The sequence below is a fragment of the Porites lutea genome, chromosome 3, assembly GCF_958299795.1.
Source record: "Porites lutea chromosome 3, jaPorLute2.1, whole genome shotgun sequence".
In the NCBI taxonomy this organism is placed as follows: Eukaryota; Metazoa; Cnidaria; class Anthozoa; order Scleractinia; family Poritidae; genus Porites; species Porites lutea.
This window is the reverse complement of record NC_133203.1, coordinates 25,978,011-26,004,749: the sequence shown is the minus strand read 5'-3', so window position 1 is coordinate 26,004,749 and position 26,739 is coordinate 25,978,011. Positions and strand designations below refer to the sequence as shown.

Genomic DNA, 26,739 nt, shown 5'->3' with positions numbered 1-26,739 from the left:
AGCGGTGTACAAAGCAGATTGAGAAGCGCATCAAAAGTACCCCTTTTCATTCGAGGCTGTCTTTTGAAGAACTTGTCTGGGATTTCTTGATTTGTCAAGTACGTTTCAAACCACAGTTCGGCGACCAAATTCTAACAATACCAGCTGCATATTTAGGCTATGAAGTCTGTATATGCAAAAGAGATTGAACATATTTGTCATGTTAACCTGCATGCAGGTTAAAAGACATAACATAACAAGAAGAGCGGAAATTGTTTCGTGACGTTCCATGTTTGCGAGCAAGAAAGCAGCAGTAGCGTGACACACTCCACGTAAGTTGTTAAGTTGGGTTATTGAAGTGTCCAGCGGTGGCCGCTGACATGAATGTAAAATTTCCGTATTGCAGGCGAAAAAGAGATGTCTCTTAAGGCTTGTTCAAAGCTATTTCAGTTACAAGTCAGTTTTGTTGTTGTTGTTGTTGTTTTTTTTTTCTTCTTTCAAATTACGAGAACACAAATATGCCAGTACTTTCCTTTACACTTTAAGGTATGAAGTTATTTTAATCAAGGGATGCAATCGGAAAAGGAAACTTTCTGAGCTCGAGATGAAATTCTAACTCACGACCCTTCGAGTTCTGATCAGTTCTAGGTGAATGGCATCGCCCGATCTTCCTTGTCATAATTTTTTTAGACAATTTTTGATGGCATCACAGAGCCCTCACTCTCGCCAGCCTCTCCGTTTTACATAAGTAATACATGTATGAAGTATATGAAAATAATTGATTTTTGAACTGCGGTTGTAGATGAAAGTGGGGAATGATCATCGCAGTAAATTTTCCAATTTAAGCAATTGGAAAGAGGAAGCCTGAAAAAAAAAAAAAATCAGGGCTTCAACGGAATTCGAACCCGAGACCTCCGCGTTGCCGGTGCGTTGCTCTACCAACTGAGCTATGAAGCAACACATTGGGAGCGAGGTCAATTTATTGAGTTCATATCTCCCGTGAGGAGTGAAATGATGTGAAGTATATGAAAATAATTGATTTTTGAACTGCAGTTGTAGATGAAAGTGAGGAATGATCATCGCAGTAAATTTTCCAATTTAAGCAATTGGAAAGAAGAAGTTCACAATTGCAATTGGAAAGAAGAAGTTCACATACATGTATGTGAACTATGAATGCAATTATGGCTCAGTTACTTCCAAGCGTGTCCTCCCTCCCCTGACTCCCCGGGCATTTGTCGGCAGGGACCGACAAGATGATAAATGCCCGACAAATGCCCGGAGATGTTGGGTGAGCACGCTTGAAATTGACTGAGCCATTACTTTAAATTACATTACTGCTATTATTAGGGTTCACAAACAAAGAAAATGCGCAGAGTGGATATACCAGTTCCTCTGTTTTGTTTTTTTTTTTTTGTTTTTTTTTGTTTTTGAAATTGCAAGCCGGTGAATTTAATAAAAAAACAGAAGCCCAAAGGAACTGACAACTCTCGTACGCACGCGTTGCTTGTGTTTGCGTTCACATAGCTGATGCTGCTTGAAATGAGTATCCAATTCTTTCAGATACTAAAACAAACAAAGAAGAAAGGAAAGAAAAAGGCGTTGCTCATGTCCGTAACCTGCGTGGCAAGTGCAAAATAAGGGGAAGGGAGGGGGAGAAAAGCGCGAATCTCGGCCTCTCCGATCCTTTTTCACTTCCGTTCCCCTCCTTTTTCGACGCCTGCCACGCAGGCTTAAAAAGTCTCAGGTCCAAACCCAAATTTAAAAGAAAAAAATCTGGCTTATTTTCGGAGCCATTCTGGTAAATTAAACGCGCTTTTTGACGGTGCATTCGGCTCTTATTCGATGTAAAAACCTGCGAAAATCACGAGTGACGTAAAACAGTTAATACAAAGAAGCCAGAAAGAAGTCAACACAGTAGAGCCAAGGAAAATAATAGCTAGAAAACAAAGTAAAACTTCACTGGTTTTTGCACCGAGGGTGACCCGTGCATTCCTAGGGTCTCATGGCCCTGTTGCCGCACGAGGGTGTTTTCAACCCGGCGGGGAGGGGTACTCGAGTTAATTGATAGCCGTTATAACGTTATAGTCTAGTCTGTGGCCAAATATAGACCCCATGTTAGTCACTTTTAGGAAAATGCAATTTTCGCGATCCCAACTTAGTAACCGCCTTTCGTTTTACGCATCTACTTTATAAAGCCTTTTAACAAGGTGGGTCATACTGAAATGAATTGACACATTGGTTAAACTTAATGAAGCAAAAATCCTTCCATTTTTAAATCCCTACATACCTGAATTCTCTGATTCCCCAGATCCCAAAAATGTATGATCCTATTCTAGCAACTCTAATAAAAAATGCAACCCCATCATAGTCAATTCAGCCGTGAAAATGCAACCCCATCCAGCGATACATCCCCATTGGCCTATTACTAGGACATATTCCCCCCGGGGGGGGGGGGGGGGGTTACAATCACGCTGGAACCACTCATTTTGAGGACAAACAAAATCCATGTGCGTTTTTTGAATCTGCAATGATAAAGGAAGAAAACAAAGAGTCAGCAGCATAAATGATTTGATACGTCATTTCAATTTGAGCCAGTTATGCCCCGGCGGCCAAGTTGGCGTTATTTAGTGACATAACATGACCTCTCGCAAGAAGCCGAAATTTAAGTAGCACTGTCTTGCTTGACCGGCTGCTACTGCTGTGGGAGTGCGTGCTGGAGGAACGAGAAGCAAAGAAACCACAGTCGAGTAGGTTTAACCATGGGCAAAGGAGACGACAGCAAGGAATCCCTGCTTCCCCGTAGAAACAATCCCAGGAGAATGGGATATTCAACATTTGACCCTGGAGCTTCTGTGGACAGTGGGCTTTCGTTCAGTGCGGAGGAAGGACAAGATGCATCGCAAATTTCTAGCCAAATAATCACCGAAGACGAGAGGGAAAGGGTATCAATTTCATGGCAGAACATCGACGTTTTTGCTGAAGTGCCTGGACCGTCGTTCTTGAAGCGAGTGTGTTTTGGGACCAAGGAGAACGAGCAACCAAAAACCAAGCAAATTCTATTCAAAGGTTAGTAAATATGTGTATTCAACTCAACTCTTTAATCGACGGTTTGGATAATAGTATGATCTTATGAATATTCAAAACAATTGTGCTAAGAATTGCTCCAGACTCTTGAATATGATTATTAGAGTTGTGCTGTTCGAGTTCAGGACATGTATATTTGTCAATAAATATATATCCGATATTGATATACGTGTATATATCCCCCTGTAGAGATAATGTATGGTCACTCAATTTAAGTGCTTTTGGCCCTAAAAAAATTCCAAAACGTGACCATGCATTCTGTATTCTCCAAAGACCTCTTTGGCTTGGGTATGTTTTGCTTTCCCAATGAAGGTCTCAGGGGAATTTGCTGGTTTGCCTTTTCTTAAAATAGGCGTACATATTTTGCACGAGAATAAGACAACATATGAAACAGTTTTCTAGAGTTTTATTACATGACCTATCATGATTGGGTTAACAAAGCACAAATTTAGAGAAAAAAGATCTAAATCGGTTCTATCCTATTATAAGGTCGTATAATGTATCCAAGTTACCTTTCTTGTTAGATTTTGCCTTGACGAGCGGTCTGTAAATCGTTTATTTCAACTTGAAAGGCTCTTAGCAGTAAGCACATCATTTTAACTCCTAAATCTGCCTAAATACCAATGGAAGACAAACCGATTCAGTTCAAAGAGCTACGGTTATTTCCAAAGGCCATAAAGAGGTTGTAATTGAATGTTTTCTTCTTTCTTTATTCAACATTAAATTTGACCACGAGAAATATTGTCCCTAATGGATAATAGAACGGGCTGTTCCTCGCGAGTGGCAATCGATTTTCACGCGCGAAGTGTAATTCACTCTCTACTATGGGGAAAATGCCGGACTCCTATATGTTCTGATTTATTCGCGCACAGTTTTAAGCGTTCCCATGGTTAAAGATATTGCTACTCTGTCCATTACTTTCCAAATGATATACTATTTTTAATTGACAACCCCCGGGAACGAGACGACGAGCTTCCCTTCTTCATTTCATACCGGCGCCCCACGGACAGAACATTCCCTTCAGTGATGTGTTATGACTTGTATCCTGTAAACCCTTGAGATGCTAAAGAAAATTAAGACTTACTTCTGATTTAACATTAATATTAAACCTAGAAAAGACTCGTCATAATGCCATATGGTCTATTATTCTAAAAAAAAAACAGAGGTGTTTTTTACAGTTTAGGAACACAGGAAAAAAATTTGCTGCATTAGCCTTTTAAAACTTCAATTGCGTGACTCGTAGATGTGATCCAACTAACTACATACCTTCCGGTCACACTCGCGGTAGAAATCATCTCCGACGTTGTTCCTCGTTCTCACGGGTTGTAAAATTTTGTTTCGAACACAGTTTGTACGGTTCGCACTGTTGGTGACAGCAACCAAACCTTGTTTCAAGGTGACGGCTGGGCTTTCAGAACTCAACACATTGCAAGACATTAAACTCACAGCAATAAACACCCGGGAACAAACATTAAAACTCTCCGCCAAAACCGTGTGAAGTGTTTTAAATAGTCGATCACAAAGATCAAGTTGTCAAAACATTGAGTCCTGATTGGACAATCTGCGAAAACGTGATTGCATTTGATCACCTTGCCTTGCTCAAGACCGCTTTCAGTACTCTCAATACTCTTATAAAGCAAAGCGGCGGATCTTTTGAAGTTTAGTAGCGCTGCCTTCTTTTTTTAAGCAAGCAAGCATTGCCAAGCTTGGTTAGTCAGATTTTACAAGAGCTAGGAATGTGCTAAATAAACAAAAATAAGTCAAGCCAGCCAAGCAAGCGCGGTTTTAGCGCGAGCGTGACCGAGGAGGTGCGACATAAGCTTGCACCCTTCATTTACATGACAGACATTTCTGTATGCCTGAGAAGACAGTCGACATTTCGCGCCCTGGGGCCCGTTTCTCGAAAGTCCCGGTAACTTTACGGGCCCGAAATCAAATATTCAAATCGAAATATAAAGAATAAGAGCGTGGGGCCCGGCTAGCAAACAACTCCATTTTGTTTCATTAACTGATAGTTTTATCATGATAGATGCAAAACTATTGAAACCTCGATCCTTAATGTAAACGGCGACAGCTTACCGGGCCCGTTAATTATCGGGACTTTCGAGAAACGGCCCCCTGGGCCCATTTGTTCGAAGGCCGATTAGCGCTTAACCCGGGGTTAAATTTAACCCGGGTTTCTTTTTCTGGTGTTCTAAAGCATTTTCTTAGATAATTTTCTCTGTTATTTTTAGAGCTTCCAATCATCAACTTGTACACAAAAAGAATTAAATCTAAAATGCTTTTGAATTCGAAGCTTTCAAATTCGAATTCAAATCTCGCGCTAACCCTGGGTTATCTTAACCCAGCTTTGAACAACTCGGCCCAATGGGGGACTCCGTATATGAAAGGGGTGGGGATGTTCGTCGTCTCGTTTAGGGGTTTAAATTTCGGATTTTGGTCTCGCTTAGGGTGTTCTTGGCAAAACACTATTACATTTAGCCGTAAAGGTCTCTTTTAGGTTTGTACTCGAAGAAATATTAAAAAAATATGTATTTTCAATTAGTTTTATGTACTCGATCCATGTAATCAAAGTTTAACATAATCGCTTTTAGGGGTCAAAAAAGGTTAGGCCACCCCCAGATTGGTCTCCTTTGGGGGTTTAATTCAAAATTTCCGACGAGCATCCCCACCCCTATCATATGCGGAGTCCCCTTCCCCCGGGATTTCGCGGCGCTACCATGCCTTCGGTTTCCTCTAGAAAATTAAAGGGGTGTTTACATGAGAAAACTCGCACCGACGAGAGTTTAATACCGCGATGACTTTTTTATTTTGTATCGCGTTCAATATGATTGGGTCATTTCATATCTCGTTATTTGAAGGTACACTTCATGTTGATAAAATACACGTAAGATTCAAAATCGCAAACATTACGCATGCGCTACCCGTTCCAGTCTACCGGCAGACCGATTTCACACCGTTGCGAGATTTCGTACCGGAGTGAAATTCTCGGCCCGGTGCAGCAACCGGGGTAAACTCACGCCGGGGTGACTCGCGCCGGCATGACATTTTGTCTGGTATCATGTAACAAATGTAGAGCCATTAGAGGGAACCGGAGTGAACGCACTTCTGTGCGAAAGTCGCCCCGGTGTCATGTAAACAGCCGGCCCTACGTCTGAGAAACAAGAACAGAAATTCCCTGCTGATGACGTGTTACTACCCTGATCTGGGTAGTGTTTCTGATTGGTCGTGCAGCGAGGGAAATTTGCTTCATCCAATCATAAGCATTACCCAGATCTATGTGGTGACATGACGCTTCCTCAGTAAGGAATTTCTGTGGTACTTCCCCAGACGTCATTTCACGGGGTAACCAGGGTAACCAGGGGTGGTGTCGCAAAATGCCGGCTATTTACTCAGGGGCTGCAACGTATTACAAGCCATTTGCACATTTGTTGGATTAGCAATTACAGGAGAAAAGTAAGTTCGTTTGGACTACAGCTGTCGGGCAAAGAAGAGTGTTTGAAATTAATTAATATGCGATGAATTATTTTGCTTTCCTTCTCTAGTAAGCGGAAGGGTCGAAGCTGGCTGTTTGTTAGCTGTTATGGGCGCAAGGTGAGAAAAGTTTTTCTGCATTAACCCCTTTAAAACCCAAGAGTGATCAATGTCAATTTTCTCCTCTCGAAATCAACACATAATCACCAGGAAATGTTACGAGAATCAATTAAATGGTTGCCAATAGCAAAGTACTTTAATCCTTACCCAAATTCTCTCTCTTTATTAGTTTGTTCATATTTACTTTGTTTACTTTGAAATGCGACTTCAGTTTTCGTTTATAATTATTCTATTTTTTGTTTTTTTTAAAGCATCGCATTTTTTTAATTACTTTCGCTTGAATATTGTTTCAGGACATCTCTAGTCTGTGATGTAGTCAGAATAAATTTGTTAGTTGAAGTAAAATCAAACTATGTTTCGGTGTCATAGTGACGCTCGCATTTCCAATTTCAAAAAAGTATTTTGTAAGTATTTAAAAAAGTGCATGCGATTAAAAAGATGCACTGACCGGGAATCGAACCCGGGCCTCCCGCGTGGCAGGCGAGAATTCTACCACTGAACCACCAGTGCAACTCGCGGTTTGAAAAGATGCTTAGGAAATAGTTCAATGAAGATAGCGCAAAGCAAACAAACAAAAAAAAAAAGAAAAAGAAAAAATGTTTGGCTTCTGTTGATAAATGTGTGGAACTTAAAGCTATTTGAAACCAAAGTCCGGTAATTTTATTAAAACAAACAAAGCCCGGAGAATTCTTCTGACTTTTCTTTCATACTTCTTTGCAAACTACTGATAAAAATTATCTTATTTGTTTGCTTGATTTTTAATTCCTTTACAGGTACCATAATTATTCGTGCAAATTTGTCCTGTAGTGAACTATGTGAATTATTTTAAAATTATAGAAAATTTATTTATAATCTCAAAAAAATCCTGCACTCTTATAAACAAGCACTGGTGGTTCAGTGGTAGAATTCTCGCCTGCCACGCGGGAGGCCCGGGTTCGATTCCCGGCCAGTGCACACCTTTTCTTTTCTCTCTCCACTTTTAATTTTGCGCTTCAAGCTACGGTACGTGTAAAACGGGTAACAAAAACGTGCAACTTTTTTTTTAACATTGCTGCAAAACTAGTTGAAGAGAGATGTTACGCCTTTTAACAACCACGTTCAAATCTGGTTGTTCCAAGTTTCGTGAATACGGCCTTCTGATTGGATAAAATTACGCAAGAGTCACACGATGTACGGGAGTTAGGTCACTTCCATATCACTAAAAATCACTGAAACAAGGTTTGATTCAGAGCCCATTTATTATTTTTGAATAAACAATATGTTCGCAGTCTGCGTGCCACACATGCACTTGAACACTTTAATTGTAATAAATAATTATAATAAATTATGCGCTCATCTTTTATCATACGCTTTAAATAAATGTATAACAATGAGCACAAGGTGTCCCCCGCGACGTTAACGTAAATTCAAAAGTGGAAGAAACAAAATGATATGCACTGGTCGGGAATCGAACCCGGGCCTCCGCGTGGCAGGCGAGAATTCTACCACTGAACCACCAGTGTTTGGTTGCATATCAGTGTACGATTTGTTTTGATTATATCAGAAACTCTTATACAATTCTAAAATAATTTGCATGGTTCAATACTGAACAAATCTGCGCGAATAATTCTAGTAAATCCTCAGTCTAGTCGTTCTTCCACTCAACAGGATGAAGAGGCTTCCCCCCCCCCCCCCGGGGGGAGCGGCTCCACTCGAAAGGGGCACCATTTTCAGACTCTTGGTATATGAAAGGGTAGAGATTTAACTTGTTAAAGTATCTGAAAGGGAAGGGAAATCTGTCAGGCATTTTGGCCGGTAAAAAGGTCTTAAAAAGCTTACAGATGCACTATATTTCTGTGAAAAAAGTAAAGGAAACGTTCTGGGTTTTTTGGGACAATTTCACATGTTTTCCACAACTGAATAAATTATCCGAACTTCTGCCTAAAACCATAGCAAGAACGGCAACTCAACTCAACGGATGAAGCAATAAATAAGGGCTATTGAGAACAAATCAGATTCGAGATTTTTTTAATTTTTAATGACATAATTATTTGTTTAATTTACAACTATGAGTACAGTTGTATAACCCCATAGTGAGCCTCTCAATTATTTTTCAGTGGAGCCGGTAAATCCACCCTGATGAATGTGTTAGCCCATCGAAACATCAATCAAATGGATGTCATGGGAACTGTGGAGGTAAACGACCGACCAATTGGACGGGAAATAAACGCCATGTCGGCTTATGTTCAACAAGATGATCTGTTCGTTGGATCACTCACTGTCAGGGAACATCTGTTATTTCAGGCGAGTAAAGTCGTTGTATGCTAGTATTAGAGGGATTAAGATTCACGTTTACGCCAAACGGTAAACGTGAATTTTTACCACGTGACCAAGTTTTCCCCTTAATTGTCGTTTACTGTTTATTACTTCTACACAAAAATACCGTAAAATTCCGAAAATAAGCCCCTCCGTCTATAAGCCCCTCCGAAAATAAGCCCTCCAAACTGGTAACGCCAAAAACCCTCCGTTAAATCGCCCCTCCAAATATAAGCTCCCCAGGGGTTTGTACTTGAAAAATTACCCTCAAATACAAAGTAAAACAAAGCAAAAACGGTAAATTTACTTCCAACTATAAGCTAGCCCAATCGATTTTGAAACGCAAATTTCCCTCCCGTAGATAAGCCCCTCGGAATGTAAGCCCCACCAAAAATAAGCCCCTCAAAAAGGGCCTTTGAAAAATATAAGCCCTGGGGCTTATTATCGAAATTTAACGGTAAGTAGTTTCACGCCAGTGTTATCCATAATAATTGTTCTTGGCAGTTTTTATCTGCTCATTTTCTATTCTGAGAAATTCTCAACTTGAATCTGACGTTTGCCGTTTGCCGTAAACGTGAATCTTAATCTCACTATTGTCATTTATCGGTATTGCGATATAATACTAGAAGTACAAGTAAATGTCTCGCAAAACTCGGTTTTAATAGCGCCTTTCAAGTTGAGCTTACCGTGTCGGGAGGAGTTAGGAACTGAATGGGTGACCCGTCACATCAATCAAATGTGACCTGCCGCGAATATTTTGTTGTTAAGAGAGAGTAGCAAAGGGGGGGGCGGGGGGAGCCTGGGGGAGGGGGTCATGTTTTCATTTCATGTACAAATTTTTATAAATTTCACGTATCACTTTGGTTATAAACCAATTTCCACGAGTTACGAATCTCACCTGTTTATCAAAGGGGCTAAGAACCGAAAAACAGTCATCTTGGATCCCAGTTCGCATTATATTTGACGATTGCAGTTCTCCCCGCTTCTCCTCTGAATGTCGGTAGGGCGATCTAAAAGGGCGTTGACGAGCAGTCAAGGATGTGGGAAATTCGTGTCTCCAGGCATCTTGCGTTCAAATTAAAAACAAATCAACGCCCCCGATGCGACTTCTTTTTACCCCCTAGCGAATGCAGCCTGCGTGTTTTTTTGGTTAGTTTGCCTCTTTTTCTCCCCTCGAGCACGCGCGTGTGTCCTCGAAATTTCTTCCTTCGCCCTAACAAAACCGGTGTCTTCAGTGCAGGTTACAGCGACGAGGCCTTTCGTTAGGACAATTCACGCAAGTTTAACACGAAAACGAAGCATCACTAGAATAGCCGAAAGGGACGATAATTAATCCCAAAGGTCACTGGTCACGTGCGGTTTTTAGGGGCCGGTCTTTAGGTAGTAATTATTAACCAAGACAAAAAAGTAGGTTGAGTTTGATCGTCCGGGTGAACGTAGTCCTGAATAGGACTTTTGTTGTGGACAGTGACTGACGTTTCGACAACCTGTGCAGTAGTCATCTTCAGAGTCAAAGTGAGTTGTATCACGTCAGTTGATGGTATTATACTCTGGTTATTGATCTGATTGGTCAATTACGTCGTGATGTTGTTGGTCGTCTGTCAGTTAAGCCGTGATGTTATTGGCTATCAAGACTCGTAATCAGTAATTGGTGCGTTTCGATCCGTCTGTTGTCACAGTTAAACAGTCGTCTATTGTTAGTCAAATTGTCATTCTCTCGTAGTTAGTTTTGCTTGATCTCGTCAATAAGTCGTTTGTACGGCGTTGGTAACTGTTGGCTACGATTCAGTGGCGTTTGTTCTAAGTTAGTAAACCAGCTTTCTAAAGTAAGACGTTGATAGTAGTCTGTAGAATACGTTATAAATGTCGCAGAGTCCCAGTCAATTTGATGTTTCGTCTTTAAATGGTGCTCAGCAATGTGATTGTTGACGTCACCATTCGTCGTAGCTCGTTTGTGTTCGGTCAGTCGCGTGCTTAGGTTTCTGCCGGTTTCACCAATGTAAGAAGCCTGGCAGTCGCAGCATTTGATCTTGTATACTGCTCCCTCTCTGTCCTCCGGTTTGTCTTTGTCCCTGACATTAGTAAGCAGTCGCCGTAAAGTGGTTATCGGTTTGTGTGCAACGCATATATTGTAAGGCTGTAATATACTGACGTGATACAACTCACTTTGACTCTGAAGATGACTACCGCATAGGTTGTCGAAACGTCAGTCACTGTCCACAACAACAGTCCTATTCAGGACTACGTTCACCCGGACGATCAAACTCAACCTACTTTTGAAATGACTCCTGGGTTCAAACCTTTCACAAGACAAAAAAGTAACGCAAAGAATAAAGCCAATGGCCCTGTTTAATCTGTCTGTCCTATATCATTGATTTTCACGACATGCGATAAATTATTCACGAATCCCGCTTATCTTATAAGCTAAATCACGCTTAACATGCTTAACCTGTTTCACGGATCACGTTCCTATTTTGGGAACTTTTACACGTCACGCACTAAATTTGGCTCACCCTCCCTACTTCTCTCTCGGAGGGTTCGCATGCAAACTCAGCTTGGGTTCAATAGCCGAAGTACGGGGCGGGAAGTCGTCTTCGATCCATTGTCGGGAAAAACGCAAAGTTTTGGTGGGTTGGCCTCGTAAAATAATTTCCAAGGTAGAGGCTACAAGGAAAAGGGGAGATTTTGACGTTAAGCAGAAACTTACATCCGACCACCACAAACTGGAGCCGACAGAAACAAGCCCGTCTGCGGAGTGAGACGCACTGAAAAATTGTTCTTTTATTCTAAATTTTTGATGCTGATAGTCCAAAAAAACACTTCTGCCTTCGAAATTGGTCGACGGTATTTCTTGATCACTAAAACAGCCGCCAAAACAACGGACCAATCCTGTCTCTTAATGACGTCGTAATGCGGAAACCAACAAAGCTGTTAATACTAATTACATGTATTTAATGAGGCAGCAGAGTATGAGTGAAGAGTTAGGTAGATCGAGGAGAATGAGAAACTGTGGAAAACAAAATAATGTCAGTTGAATTGTAAAAACGGATATCGAACTTGGAATAAAGAATGCTGATTTTAAATGAAACAAAAGTCAAACTTAAAAAAGCGAATATTGATCAGAATGAAGGGAATATAGTCAAAGTTGTTAAACGAGCGATACAATGGAATTTCACTGATTTGAAAAACGCGCCATAATTCTTGTCATGCGTATCAAAATCGTATTAAATTAAATTTAATTTAGTGGGTTAGTGAAGCATCCATCGAAGTTGGTTTGAGTCAATTTAAGCTCATGATCAATGAATAGCAAATTCCGAAAAAAAATCGTAGTTTTTCAGCTGCAATTTATATGCAGTTAAGCCGGTTTGTGCATTAGAATGCCCGTTCGTCTTTTTGGTATCTTCTGTACCTACCAACTACTTTTCGTAATGATGACCTCAATGTATTTAATACCAACTCTCTCGTGTTCCCCGCCTTTATAAACTTCAAGAGTAAGGCCGTTGCTAAGCTTCAGTCGTTCGCTGTATAGTGCCCGTCTTGTTATAGGCGCCATCTTGAGCAGTAAAGCACGATCCCCGTAGCTTGTGTACCTTCACAGTAAAGACGAATTCGTCTGGATAAAATCGGTCGCTTATCTGTGAAGATGTCGCATCTTTTTCCTCTGTCCCTTTTAAAATATCCCCGGATGTTCCCTCGATCCCAAAACATGGGGCATAATTGGGATAATTATTTATGTCAACTGTTTGAAACCCAATAAAATTGGTTTCATCGGACAGTCCAAATATTGGATCGCTGTCACTTGATTGTCCAATGCTGACGTCAGTGTTTACTGTTATATTAACGGTCAGCGGAGTTTCGTCGGACAGTTGGCCAGCGGCTAACAATGGTACTTTTAAAACAGCTTTGTATTGTTGAGCTTGGCGGATGTCACCGTCTTCTACGAAAGTTATCTGATGAGCTGTCACGGAGTAATGAACGTCGATGTAGGTACAATGAGGGACAAAAGTGTTGACACACTTCCGTAAAATGGCCCCTTTTTGCTTAGTGGATATACTTATCCCCTTCCCCTGTCTACCCCAACCCCTTTCCCCCCAAAATCAATGTTGAATTTTGGACCCTCAAGTCTTTTTTCTACTTCAGACAACATTGATTCAGGGGTTGAGGGGATTTACGGCGTTTAAAAAGAATGAAATAATAGATGAATTAAATGTTTGTTAAAAGCACCCGTTTTAAACAAGTGTGTCAACTACTTTTGTCCCTGATTGTCTGAAATATGTATCTGTGTTTTCCGGCTAGATTTTTGACGCTGCTGAATTTTTGTGCGATGACGTTACTCTATGGGCCAAATTGTTTTTTTTAGAAACAAAAATTTGCAAAGTTTCGTCCTGATTTGTAGTATACGTAGAGTAAAATGTACGAAGCGTATGTCATTATTTAATCTTGTACTCCCTCGCGCGTTCCTAATACCCTGTGGGGTCGAGAGGAAATCATTTGTGCTGTGATCAATGCCGTTGCAGCGGATGTAATGTTTTCACAAGTATTATCAATAGTGGAAAAGGATGGAAACACTAAGGTACAACGAAAATTATTCTGATAAATGGTTAACTTAAGCGAATGAAGTACTGCAGAGTGACAGAGGGGACATGCATTATTTTTGACATTGACTTGTGCCATTAGTGAAAGGACGTGAACAATATACAGGTTATGAACCTCATAAATGATGGGCCAGCCGCTTGTGCTATGCCCTATATATAGATGTGGGTTTTTTTTGAGACCTTTTCAAACCTAACTGATCCAAACCTTTAGCGTAGGTAGGCGTCGAACAGGTTAGGAATGTACTTTTGTAATGATTTTAGATGACCGCCTGCCATTTATTCAGTGGCATGATTTTTTATTGATGTTGGATGGACAACTCTATTTCATTTCCCAGCTCGTAAATCACAGAATACCAAAGAAATTGTTTTCAAGATAGACAAACCAGTTTGCATCATCGCCAAAACAGCAATTACTTTGGCCCAGAAGTTCACTTGATGACAAGGAAAGCGGGATGACATGTGATCGATGACGGCCGTGCGCTGGAAAGTTTTCCTTTTTTATGCGCTAATTCCTCGCAAAAGGCAAAAGAAGATTCCTCTATGTAGAAAGTACTTCGCAATACGTATTCTTGGCAAGAAAAATTCCAGCGATGTTGTGCAAATAAGGAGTTTCAACGGTTAACCACGAAAATACATATCGACATTAAGAAGTCATAACAGACTAATCTTACTTTCCGTTTGCCGAAACGTGGTTAACCGTTGTAACACGAAGGAAGCAGTGTTTTCCTCAGTTTGAGCTGTCGTTTTCTTTGAGAGTCAAATACCAGTTCACGTTTCAAAGCTCTCTTTTCATTTTCTCTGCCGACAATAGACAAAAACACAGGGTTTCGCTTGAGAATTACAGTCCAAATACACAGACATATGCGCTCATGTCACGCTATTTGAGTTGCGTTATCATGTCACACAGGGTGTCACGAGGTGGGATTGAAAGTAATTGTTTTCGTGGACACTTGCAATGTTTGCTACGCTCTCCTTAGTTTTTATTGAATTGGCCATGAATTTATCTTCACTTTTCCGTAGTTTCGATATTGAACGCAGTGACGGCCGCTCCGCACCAACGCTGCATATTTCCGTGGCCGGCCAGTGACTATCCCCACTACGTGTCAATCCTTAGCCTACCCGTGATTGTTTGCGCCTTAACAATCGGATAAAGTGAAGAACGAGAAATATTCACTTTATTAAAAACATTTTCAGTCCGCATACCCTTGAAATTCATCAAAAGTTGTACATGTACGCGAGTTTCAGCGTCAGTTTTTAGCTTGTAAACCATATCGACGTTAATTCCGGATATCGCAGCCCTTTGATTACGTCATCACGTAATTCGAATTGGCCCTATAATTCGGTCGTGAATAAGTCAATGTCACCCCCACCACCAATAACATAATTATGTCATTGATTCCTTTAATTTCAGTTAAAATCAGTGTCATGCACGGCTCAACTTGTGTGCAGTAGCACAATTTTGCATTCAGACAATGAGGGACAAAAGTGTTGACACACTTCCGTAAAATGGCCCCTTTTTGCTTAGTGGATATACTTATCCCCTTCCCCTGTCTACCCCAACCCCTTTCCCCCCAAAATCAATGTTGAATTTTGGACCCTCAAGTCTTTTTTCTACTTCAGACAACATTGATTCGGGGGTTGAGGGGATTTACGGCGTTTAAAAAGAATGAAATAATAGATGAATTAAATGTTTGTTAAAAGCACCCGTTTTAAACAAGTGTGTCAACTACTTTTGTCCCTGATTGTAGCATGGGCTTCGAGCCACAAAGGAGTCATGTTATACGTTTTATTGTTGAATGGTGTCTATGATAAAAAAAATGATAATAAAAACAAAAAAAAAATAGTAAATTCCACCGTTGCTTAATTATGAAAAGCATTTTAAAAAGTGCACAATCCTGCTCGCCATAGCGTATAAGCACCTGCGACGTCGATTTGGTCGCCCGTTTTTCATCAAATCGTCGGTTTTTCATTGGAATGGGGCAAAGCGATCGTTGTAAGAAATACTCATGCAGAGGTTCTCTAGTAGTTCAGTGCCGGGATAGGACCTGCGACCGGGAATTCTGAGTTCGAATTTCACCTAGAGCTAGCGCTCCTAAATTGTCCCTCTGATGTTAGATTTTTCTTTCTTCAACATTATGTCGTCCACAGCCTTGGTCTTGTACACTGGTGGACGGCCGATTTCGAGTAAGTCCCCGTATACCTCAGTGGCTAGTGTAGTTAAATTATAATTAAAATTTCGACCCTGCTGGTCATAAAGTATCTACTACATAGTGGTTAGAGTGTGTGAAGTACTGAACTCCGCGGGTCTTGTGCTATATTTTTTTTTCGGAACCCGGAAATTTTTTTGGAGCTTTCTGATGGCAGATTTCTCTTCTAAATTTAATAATAATAACAATAATAATAATAATAATAATATTATTATTATTATTATTATTATTATTATTATTATTATTATTATTATTGTTATTATTATTAAATATAAAAAATTAAGGTCGACCACCTTTGCGTACAAAAGGCTAATAATAGGGAACGAGAGTTACATACATCTCAACATAAGGGATCTCTGTTCATAAATCTGGCGGCGGCCTTTTATTGACCGAACATTTACCTTCATGGGGTAACTGCTGTAGGTGTAACCGGTATTCACTTTATAGTCCCCTGGGTCGGTTTCCTTATCTGCATCATTCAGGTCACAAATCGAACCAAGAGACTTGAAATTTATGCTGCGACAGCGACGATCCTGCGAGCATGCGATTAGACACCGGCCGATATTTTTCACATTTAGAGTAGAGATCAAATGATTTCGAAGATAATAACCTTGTTGAGAATATGCCGCCTTCTTACAGTGTTGCGTAGACGCGGCGATCATAAGAAAAGACGTAATAACTAGTATAAATAGGAAAACCAGCTTCATCGCTAGCTGAACTTTGAGTTGATTAAGATTGCCCAGAGAGTTCTGGAAGGAAGCTGTGCAGCTGTTGTAAATAAATTTTTGATGAAAGATCGCGCTTTTTTATTCAAGTGTACAAAGGTGTTTTTTTTTTTTTGTTTTTTGTTTTGTTTTAATTTTGTTTTTATTTAATTTTTTGTTTGTTGAAAACCATCACTACTTCCCCCTGACGCCCTTCAGTCACTCACTTTGTAATTTTCAGTCCCGTAATTGTTACTTGTCATCCAGAAACTATTGTTCTGAAGTGATATTTTTGTCTTTTCGTTTTCATAATTCAAGACGTACTTCCTGTACTGAGTCAGCATGCGTGTTTTTTACATTGTACGTTTATAGTAACCTTATCCTGTGCCCCGCTGTCAGATTCATTAACAAAAGTTTCAATCGATTATTTTTCAGTTGAGCGATGGAATAGTCTATTAAATTTTTTAAATCTATATTTTAAAAATTTTAATTTAAACCGCGTTAGGAAATATTCCCAGATCGCAATGTAATTTACATTTTCTGGATAATGAACTTTAAATGAACAAATTAAAATTAATATAAAGCTGTCAATGGGTTGAGCATTGTGGAAGAGAAATTGTCACTTTTACTATAGTACTTGAAGACTGAAATAAGTTTTTTTTATTTTTTATTTTTTATTTTGTTTTTGTTCGTATGATTGTTTTGTTTGTTTGTTTCGTTTTTAAAGGCACAGACTTTTAGGGTCGCTTATTAAAACCGGGTTTAGCCAGTGATTAACAAACCTTGCCTTGTAGCCCATTTTCATTTTGCCTAACGTCTTTATATAAACACCATTTATCGTGAACAGTTTTATGGAAGCATCTAGGATAGACTATAGAAATATTTATCTTTTCACTCAGTCTTCTCTATAGGAAGAGATCTGGAAGGGGCAGTGATTTCGTTAAGCGGCCTAAGTTATAATTCGTTTAAACAAACCGTTACAGCAGACTTTCAAAAATTCTAAAACCTAGCCTACCTTAGTTTGTATATAAAAATTTTAAAGCTCACGCTTTTGTCCAATGAATGTAGAGCATCAAATTAGAGAAACAACAAAGAAACAGTCCTGGGAGCAGTGTCAATTACTTGCAAACTCTGAACCAACAGCTGCGATTGAAAATAGCATTTTGAAAAGATATTTTTAAAAAAAAAATGTGTTTTCACATGGAGCAAATAAACCAAAAGTAACTTTGTTGGAAGATAATTTTACTGGCGGTAGCCACTGCGTTTGACTAAAAAAGTATGAAATATTGGAAAAAGCAATATTGGAAAAAGAACTGACACTACTAATAAAACTTTTGTCTTTAAAATTCTCTTCGTTCTTGATTTGATCCTGCTATTGCACTCGCAATTCCCGAAACTTTATTTAGGACGCATGAACCCATTAAGGTTCTGATCCGAGCTTGGAATCGCAAGTAATATTTTTCAGCTCCAAAACCAACACTTATTTTCACACTAAAAAACTGAGTCGAGCCCTCACTGTAGTAAAGAGGTAGAGTACGAGTAGTCCTCCATTTTTCCTCAGGGATAAAAGAGCGAACAAAACGCGAGCGCGCGTGAAAATCACCCCATCTTTCTCCCTACCGCGTATCGCCTTTCTCGCGTGCCTTCGGCTCGGCTGATAACACTTACCTCGTCCTTGATTATTCCGGATATCACAAAACCCTCATGCAATGATTGTTTTTTATCAGTCACCATCTTGCTTTCCCCACAATGCCTTTTTATTGGCTAAGAGCCAAAAGTTAATTTGCAAAATCGGCGCAATCTACTAATAGCTATATATAACCTACAATGTATAGGTGATTGGTAAAGAAATACTCGAACTGTGCTCAGTGAAAATATACGCCGCCAAACAATGGAAAGCTTAATAAAATACAATGACGCTATAACGAAACATTTCATTTCATGTTTCTTAGGTATATATATTAGTATTGTACACTTTATTTCTTAGCTTTTAATAATCCCCGACAACTAGCTTGAATGAGCTATAGGAACGTAAAATAAATCATCATTACCATCGTCGTCTTCATCATCATCATCATCATCGTCACATTTATTGATGGGACATAGTTTAATAAGTTAGTGAAGCACCCATCGGAGAGTTTTATGAGTTTATGAGTTTATCTTATTGTTTTTTTTGTGTTGGAAATTGTATCGTCTGTTCCTACTAACCACTTTTTATTATGTGGACCTCAATGTACTTAATGCCAACTCTCTCTTTTTTGCCATCTTTATAAACTTCAAGAATAAGACCCTTGCTAGGCTTCAGTTGCTTGCTGTACAATGCTGTCTTGTTAAAGCCGCCGTCTTGAGTAGTAAAGCACGATCCCCCCATCATATGCGGTTTCAGAGTGAAGATAAACTGTCCAGGATAGACACGGTTGCTGATCAAGGGAGTATCCATATCAATGTACTCTCTTTCTTTTAGTAATACCCCTGATGTACCCTCCGTCCCAAAACAGGGAGGGTAGGTGTCATAATTGTTTGTGTCGACGACTTCAAATCCCACAAAATTGGTTCCGTCTGATAGGCCATAAGATGGATCGCTGTCGACTCCGGTGTTGATTTCATTGGTTACAATTATTTTAATGGTTAGATGAGCTTGATCTGAAAGCATTCCAGCAGGTATCAAAGGAATTTTCAATAGAGCCATGTCAGCTGATTCGGGGACCCTTTCATCTGTTATCTCATGAAAAGTTACTTGATCATCGTCAATGGAGTGAAAATTGTCGATGTATGAGGCATGCGCCTTGAGCAACTGTGGAGTCATCTTGTACACTTTGTGGTTCAGTGGTGCCTATTAAAGTAAAATATATGTTAACGTTCAGGCCTTAAATTTACTACTAAGATCAGTGTAGCTAAGACCGGTCAGTCAGGGTGAGAGCATCCACTTCCACAGGGCCAGAGCTGGGCTCAATATTATAACAACTTTCCATCTTCTATTTGTTACGCTTGGTGTTAAATCTTACTTTCATCCCTTGATATGTCTAACCATATTAATCAGTTGGATAAGCCTACGGTTTATGTTCCGATATCTAGAGCCCTTATGTTACTATTTCTCTTGCCTTGTACCTTGAACTTGTGGAAAGTAGTTCTACTGGCTGAAACTATATTGACCATCTGAAAGACTCAAATCTTCCGCTCCCTAGTGATTTCCGTTGTATTATATTTAGTTTATACCTAGAGTGTCTTATATGCCCAATTCGCACATCTTTCTTGATAGGGACGCATAAAAAATCCTCAAATTAAATTTTTCATAGCTATGGGAAAACGACGCTCCAAAATACTGCAGGTTTGGTAGCTGTTTCTTGTTGCAAATTTTCCTTAAATACTATCATGTAGGATTCAAATTCGTGATTGCTCTTGGGCATATCATATTATGTATATCCATGCTTGGAAGTCTGGTCTTTAGGTTTCTTGACATTTGGAGTTGCAATAGCTATTTTTTTCCTCAAAGATCTTTGTTAAAAATACCGCATCATATAAATTTATTTTGACTCTCACCTTGATGAAGTAATCGCTGTAGGCATAGCCATCGTTTAATTTGTAGTCTCCAGGTTTGGTTTCCCTATCAGCATCATTTAGCTCACAAATGGAACCAAGAAACTTAAAATTGATACTCTGACAACGCTGATCCTGCGAGCATGCGACCAGACATTGACCGATACTTTTAACCTTTGAAGTAGAGATCAAATGATCTCTGAGGAAATATCCCCGTACTGAATATGCCACTTTTTTGCATTGTTGCGCAGAGCAAACATTGAGAAAAAATGGAATAAATAGAAGAACCAATTTCATCGCCAGAATGTGAAACTAGTTTAGCCAACAGCGTTCTTTCGTGTCTTGGCGACTGACGGTAACGAACCCGATAAAACTTTTAAGAGTCTATTTGAGCAACCCTATAAAATGTTAATTGAAAATTACTTTTAGAAGAGATTGTTGCCCAATGGATGGGTAACAATGGCATTGGGTGTTCTTGCTAAGGATATGCACTTCAAGAGACTTGTCGAACGGTTATCTTACTTAGAATTTGACTCACACAAACAAAAAAAAAACGGTTTGAAACAGTTAAGCTAGGCTCCATACCGAAAACGTTTCTCGGGAGTTGTGGCCACTTTTAACTATCACAGTGCATCAGCAAACCGTCAGCAAATCGTCTTTAAGGCCACTTATGGACCCTCCACTAACGGGTCCCACAGTGAATTTAATTTTATTACTCAGACATGAAGCTGAGCGAACAAACTGGAACATAATCAATTATTAAGACTGTTGTTAAAAAAACAATGAGTTCAAATTTGACCCTGTATTTTAAGTTTAAAACTATAAAAAAAAAATCGCAATGTTTGTTAATAACATGACTGTATTGCCCCGGAAATTGCAAATGCAGTTGTCAAATGATATGTATAGTCCAAGGATTGTGAATCAGAATAAGTTTTTGTGCCATATATTGAGACAATATTCTAGGAAACTTCAATAAAATATGCCCCGATCTGCGATTTGTAAGAAGACATTCCTGAAATTCAAAGTCCGTACACTTTCATCGTTTCATTTTTTTTTTCGGATTGTTTTAACTTAACACCATGATGGGCATAAAATTTTTATTACTCCCAAGAAAACCTATGTTGTTTATTTATTCATTTTTACTCAAGAGATGATTTAGAAGTAAAATTTCGAAGTGTCCTTGCGGTGCTTATTTCAGTAGAAATTCCCCTGTTTTGAAATAACTTATGTCTAATGTTAATTTTAATCGTAATCATTCTTCACTCTGTCTCCTTGTTTTACTTTTATTGTTTTTTTTTTTTTTCAGCAAAACACTACACCATCAATTTATATCTAAAGAGGACAAAACTTTTTCAGTGAAAGATTTCAGACTTGTGCGATACAAGCCAGTACCAGCCATTGCTCCACCAATTGAACTAACAAACTAACTGGGTTTTAGTACAAGCCTAATTATTTCCAGCTTTACTTTTCGCAGCACGCAAGAGTTGTTTTCGATAACTTCGATGATCTTTACTGATATATATAGTTGAATTATTCGTTCCGAAGTTCAAACATTAACGCGGGTTTGAAACGAAACAAGTTCATTTCACGTTCCGTTGACATCAATGAGATGAACATCGCCTGTAATACATAAACATTGCTCTACACTTGGTCATTCAATCACACATGATAAGTAGAGGTTATACTCCCGGAAGGCAACACTCTGAAAGGGAAGATAAAGGAGGTTGTAGAAGACGGCCCCTGTCTTGTCCCTGATGGAAGGCTAGAACTAAAAACAAACTATGGTACAGTTCTCTTGTCATGTGACCATCCTGAGGTCAAGTGACTACAATGTAACCTTGCATTCACTTTGACTGATGAAAGCCAAGCGATGTGGCTGAATTATGTCGATTCGAAGAAACCATTTTATACGTTTAAGTCTAAAAATTATTCTCATTGATAAACGGGTTTAAAATGAACAGACTGATTTACCAGCTTCCATTTGGATTATTAGCTTGCTCCGCCCGTATTGGTAGGGTAATGAAGGGGTCATGGGTTCGAATCAGGAAAGTTTTCTTGATTTGACTAGTCTCTAACGGTCGAGAAGCAAGAAGGGATTTGGCATGCTTTTTTTTTTGCAAAGAAAAAGAAACGTTACTGGTTTCCACGGGTAAAGGGAGTTCTGTAATAACTAATTTGTATAAACTGTTAGAGACTACAACAGGTTAACATGGTTCGGTATACTGTAGTAAAAAAGAGAATTTTCCCAGAGCCTTAAAACGGATCGTAGAAAACAGAATATAGTAAAATTTATGATAACCGAATAGGCCATTTCCGAGTTCCAAAAACCCTCTCTTTCAAAATGACGCCAAGTGCACAACCTTTCTTGTGAAAATGAGTTTTATTTGCATGAGAATCAAATTAAGTCATTTCCATATCAAAGACTGAGCACTTGACCTCGTTTTGATACAGAGGCCCGGAGGAACTCGAAAATGGCCTATTTTTCTCCTTCTCACATAAATTTTTGTTCCTAGGCTTTTCTGCGCATGGACAAACACGTCCCAGGTCACCAGCGGAAAGAACGCGTCGAGGAAGTTATACTACAGGTATGAACCTTTGTAAAAAAAAATAAAACTGCCTTGAAATTTGAAACAGCTGCCAAAGGCATGCAAACACCTGTCAGGACTGACTTATTCGGTCATCCATTAATTTCCTCACTTCCTAATCAGCAAACAAGCTCATATAAAGGAAGCCTGAAAATTAATAAATGTCCATTTTAATGACATTCGACCTTTTTTTTAAGTTTTCCTTCTTGGCAATGGAGACTTAGCTCGTTGTATCCTGGGTCGGCCATGGAGAACTTGTAGTAAAATATGTTATGGCGCATTCAAGGCTAATTTGCTGGTCATTCGTTTGGGGATAACATTTCGAATGGAATGCGAAAAAAAGTTGTTTTTTCGTAAATCACATTTATTTACCCATGTAAATAAAGGGTGGCACAGGTTGATATTTATTAATTGTTTGCACAAATTTGACAAAACTTTATTTTATTCGATAGAGATATCATATTTCTTTCAAAGGAATCACGGAATCTAAAACTTCAAAAACAGTACTTTTCTCTGTGATCGTGTTCAAAGAGAGACCTGTCTTATTGCAGTGAACTGCTTTCTCTTTAAGGCAGGAGATCGAAAAGATAAACAGAGACAACGAGATATTTCAGCCAAGTTCTTTTATTCAGACTTATCCTATGCATGCTGTGTTTGATTGATTGATTGATCGATCTATTGGTTTATTGTTTGATTGATTGATTGATTGATTGATTGTTTGTTTGTTTGATTGACTGACTGACTGGCGACTGATTGATTGATTGATTGACTGACTATCTGACTGAGTGATTGATTGATTGATTGATTGATTGATTGATTGATTGATCGATCTATCGATTTATTGATTGATTGATTGATTGATTGATTGAGAGAGTAAGTGATCGATTGATTGATTGATTGATTGATTGAGTGAGTGAGTGATTGATCGATCGATTGATTGATTGATTGATTGATTGATTGATTGATTGATTGATTGATTGATTGATTAAAGCTCGGCCTAACTAAGTGTGCTGATACATTCATTGGAATACCTGGACGATTACGCGGAGTATCAGGGGGAGAAAAGAAACGACTGTCATTCGCTTCAGAGGTATGATTAACCAACATTTTATCTGCGTATAGTGCCAAGGTAAGTAACTAAGTAATTAGTTTGAAGTTTGAAGTTTGAAGTTTATTAATTCGTAAATGCATAGTAGTTCGAAAACTGAATTGCGTATTTCCGTTACAAAAATTAAATTATAGATCAAAAACATTAACTAACCTATCTTAATTGAAAGGAATAAAAAAGCTAACAAGAGATGAGATGCCCAAAAAAGTTATCGATTGAAAATACAAGCTGCCAAATGTGAAAACTCTCCTATTCTATAAGTTAGTTGCTTTAAGACATGAAAAGATAACAAAGCTATTCTTAAAACGGTTGATTTTAAAATGGTCGGCTTTAAGTAAGGTAGCAAGGTAGCAATTTGAAAGCCTCGATTGGTGCCTCTTATTACACTTTACAGATTAGTCCTTTAGATTACTCTTCTACGCTGGAACACATCCCACATCCACTTGCTCTTTTTTTTTATGCGTCATTATGTGTTGCCTGGGTCACCACTTAATCCAGAATGGACACTTACCCTTTAATAAAGTGATATTGTGATAACCGGAGTTACCTGTTTTCCATCTTGGAGGCAGCGTGGCCGACTGATCAGCGCGACTAAGTTCCTTGTTCGTATCCCGTCCTAAGAAATTATTGAATTTGTTCCTCTCTACCCCAGAGTTCAATTCAGTTCTGCTGTGCTTGCTTTTAAGTAGCCAATCGACTGCGTCATTTTTATGCTGAGTTTGGATTAATTCAGTGTTTCTAATTAATAGCGTATTCAAGTTAAGGGTCTTTAAAGTATTCAGTTTAGCGCAGCTTAGCGCTCTGCCACTATAAACAAACAGTTTACAGTTTTTTTTTTTTATTCCATCCCATCTCAATTTTTTTTTGTCATACCAACTCACTATATGTCATTACTAACCAGGTAATTACCGACCCTCCATTGTTGTTTGCTGATGAACCAACTTCCGGTCTTGATTCATTCATGGCTGAAAGTCTAGTGACGGCATTGCAGCAGCTTGCGGATCAAGGGAGAACTATCATCTGTACCATTCACCAACCTTCATCTGAAGTTTACGCCATGTTTCACAGGTAAATCGGAGGAGGAGTGTGGCGGTGTGAGAGCGTTAATCTCCCTCTAATTTCAAACAATGACTCGTGGGTACCATCCCGGTGGCCACGCCTTGGTGACCCCGGTGAATACGGGTTGAGTTTGGTTCTCCACCTACATACAAGACGTCTTCCTCCAGGTACATCGGGGTTAACCCCCTCCACAGAAAAAAGTGCAAAATTCCAAATTTCAGACAAGGAGACAAGGAGTTCCTACATGAATGTGCTACGATAGTCTTTTAATTAGATTTTTTATTTGATAATTTATTCGCTGACTCATTCATTTATTTACAACTCTATTTTTTTTGTGGTGTACCCTTCTTATTTATGACCAGCAGCTGTTAAAAAGATAACAATTTCAGTGGCAAACACAAATTAAACGGCGGTGATTAAGCGGAAGGAAACTTTGTTTTTAAGATACTTGCGTACAACTCTATGAAAGGTTCGTTTGTCATTTTTTTTTCTTTGATTCACAGCATCCTCCTGTTGGCTGAGGGAAGGACAGCCTACATGGGTTCTACAGCCGACGCCATTCAGTATTTTGACAGGTAGATGTTGTACCCTCATATTTAATAAAACATTTTTTAAAGCTGAAATTTCGATTCTTCAGCTTAACGCGCGTCAAAACAAATCAAGGACTTATGGGCTACGCGGTTTACAATGTCCGCAATTTCTTAAAAAAAAAAAAAAAAAACTAAAAATCCCTTTTCCACTTGTCTTTTCAAACACGATGCATTGTTTTGTTTTTGTAGCAGGACATTTTGTTTTAGTGAGCCTGAAATGTTCAGTACGGCCTTAGCTTCCAGGTGATGAAATATAAACTAGTTAACGTACTGCGCAGTGGAATCAGGTACCGTAAATACCAGGGAGACAGTTTTAAAGTTTTGAAGCAATTGATAGTAATAAGTGTGTACAATGGTCTCGTAAGTATCAAGAGCAGAAATAAGGTGAGATTCAGATGAGTGTCAAACCAAGACGAAAATCCCTCTTAGTGGTCGCCTCCCCTTGCTCTAGTTATCGTTATCGTCATAGTTACCGATCCGTTGTCATTCTCGTTATCGTTATTGTGATCGTGATCGTTATTGTTATTGTCATCGTTGTTGTTTTACCTTAAGCAGATAAATAGTAATAGTTGTAAATTAGAAGTTCGTCAGACATGGAGGGGACTGGGGAAGCGATTTCAGTGCATGATAATTTAGGTGATTTAGCGAGATGAATAGTTAGATACCAGTTCCCGGCGGAGGGAAAGCCTCTGAAAAAAATTTGCGGCGGAACATGGCGTCGAAAACACTGGGAGAAAAGCTCGACAAAAGACACAAGTGGGTCTGTGTCCTTCTCACGCATTAACCGCTTACTGCTCTGGAGTAATAACTGGGAATAATGTAACTTTGAAGTAGATTACAATTCCCCTAATACTTATCCGCTGGATAGTGATTTATCTGGTGAATAGCGCTATCCAGCGCTTGAAAACCGGAACCAGAACTCCTTTGCAGAAAATCATACGGTCACTGATGCCGCAGTGAGCATGTTTTCTAACGTATGAATTTGCTCTGTATTTTTCAACAGCTTAGGATATCCTTGTCCTATCAACTTTAATCCCGCTGATCACTTTGTTCATACTTTGGCAATTGTTCCTGGCGACGAACAAAACTGCCAACAAAGAGTCCAGGTGAGACACGCTGTTGTATGTAGCTTAAACGGAGGCAACAGTCCTTTCTAGCTGGGGTACGAAAAAGATTAACTGCAACCTGCTCACTTTGATCTAGAGGATTTCCTTGCAACGTGTCACAGATATCGATTAACCCTCTGCACTCCGACTATAGAGTTTATTAACACTTAAAAAAAAAAGGAAATCCGTTACAGAGAATTCAAGAAAAATAGTGCAAAACAATCCTGCTAAATCATTTTAATTAATCTATATTGTTATTAAGCAACGGTGCACTGTGTCCGATTTTTGAGAATATC

The 26,739-nt window shown here is 39.2% G+C and overlaps 1 protein-coding gene and 3 non-coding genes across 4 annotated transcripts in view; 2 read left to right on the top strand and 2 right to left on the bottom strand.

Annotated features, from left to right (window-relative positions):
• The first annotated feature begins 2,629 nt into the window (after positions 1-2,629).
• Positions 2,630-26,739, top strand: part of LOC140932049 (protein white-like) — a 35,616-nt gene continuing 11,506 nt past the window's right edge. The window contains exons 1-8 of the mRNA XM_073381712.1: positions 2,630-3,045; positions 6,609-6,657; positions 8,754-8,940; positions 22,509-22,580; positions 23,572-23,670; positions 24,590-24,756; positions 25,251-25,322; positions 26,341-26,443. Coding sequence (XP_073237813.1) covers positions 2,739-3,045; positions 6,609-6,657; positions 8,754-8,940; positions 22,509-22,580; positions 23,572-23,670; positions 24,590-24,756; positions 25,251-25,322; positions 26,341-26,443 — 1,056 coding nt within the window. The 5' untranslated portion in view covers positions 2,630-2,738. The remainder of the gene's footprint in view (positions 3,046-6,608; positions 6,658-8,753; positions 8,941-22,508; positions 22,581-23,571; positions 23,671-24,589; positions 24,757-25,250; positions 25,323-26,340; positions 26,444-26,739) is intronic.
• Trnag-gcc (transfer RNA glycine (anticodon GCC)) lies at positions 7,097-7,167 on the bottom strand. Its single transcript has one exon. It is a non-coding gene; the product is annotated as a tRNA-Gly (tRNA).
• On the top strand, positions 7,541-7,611 carry Trnag-gcc (transfer RNA glycine (anticodon GCC)). The gene has a single exon. It is a non-coding gene; the product is annotated as a tRNA-Gly (tRNA).
• Trnag-gcc (transfer RNA glycine (anticodon GCC)) lies at positions 8,090-8,159 on the bottom strand. Its single transcript has one exon. It is a non-coding gene; the product is annotated as a tRNA-Gly (tRNA).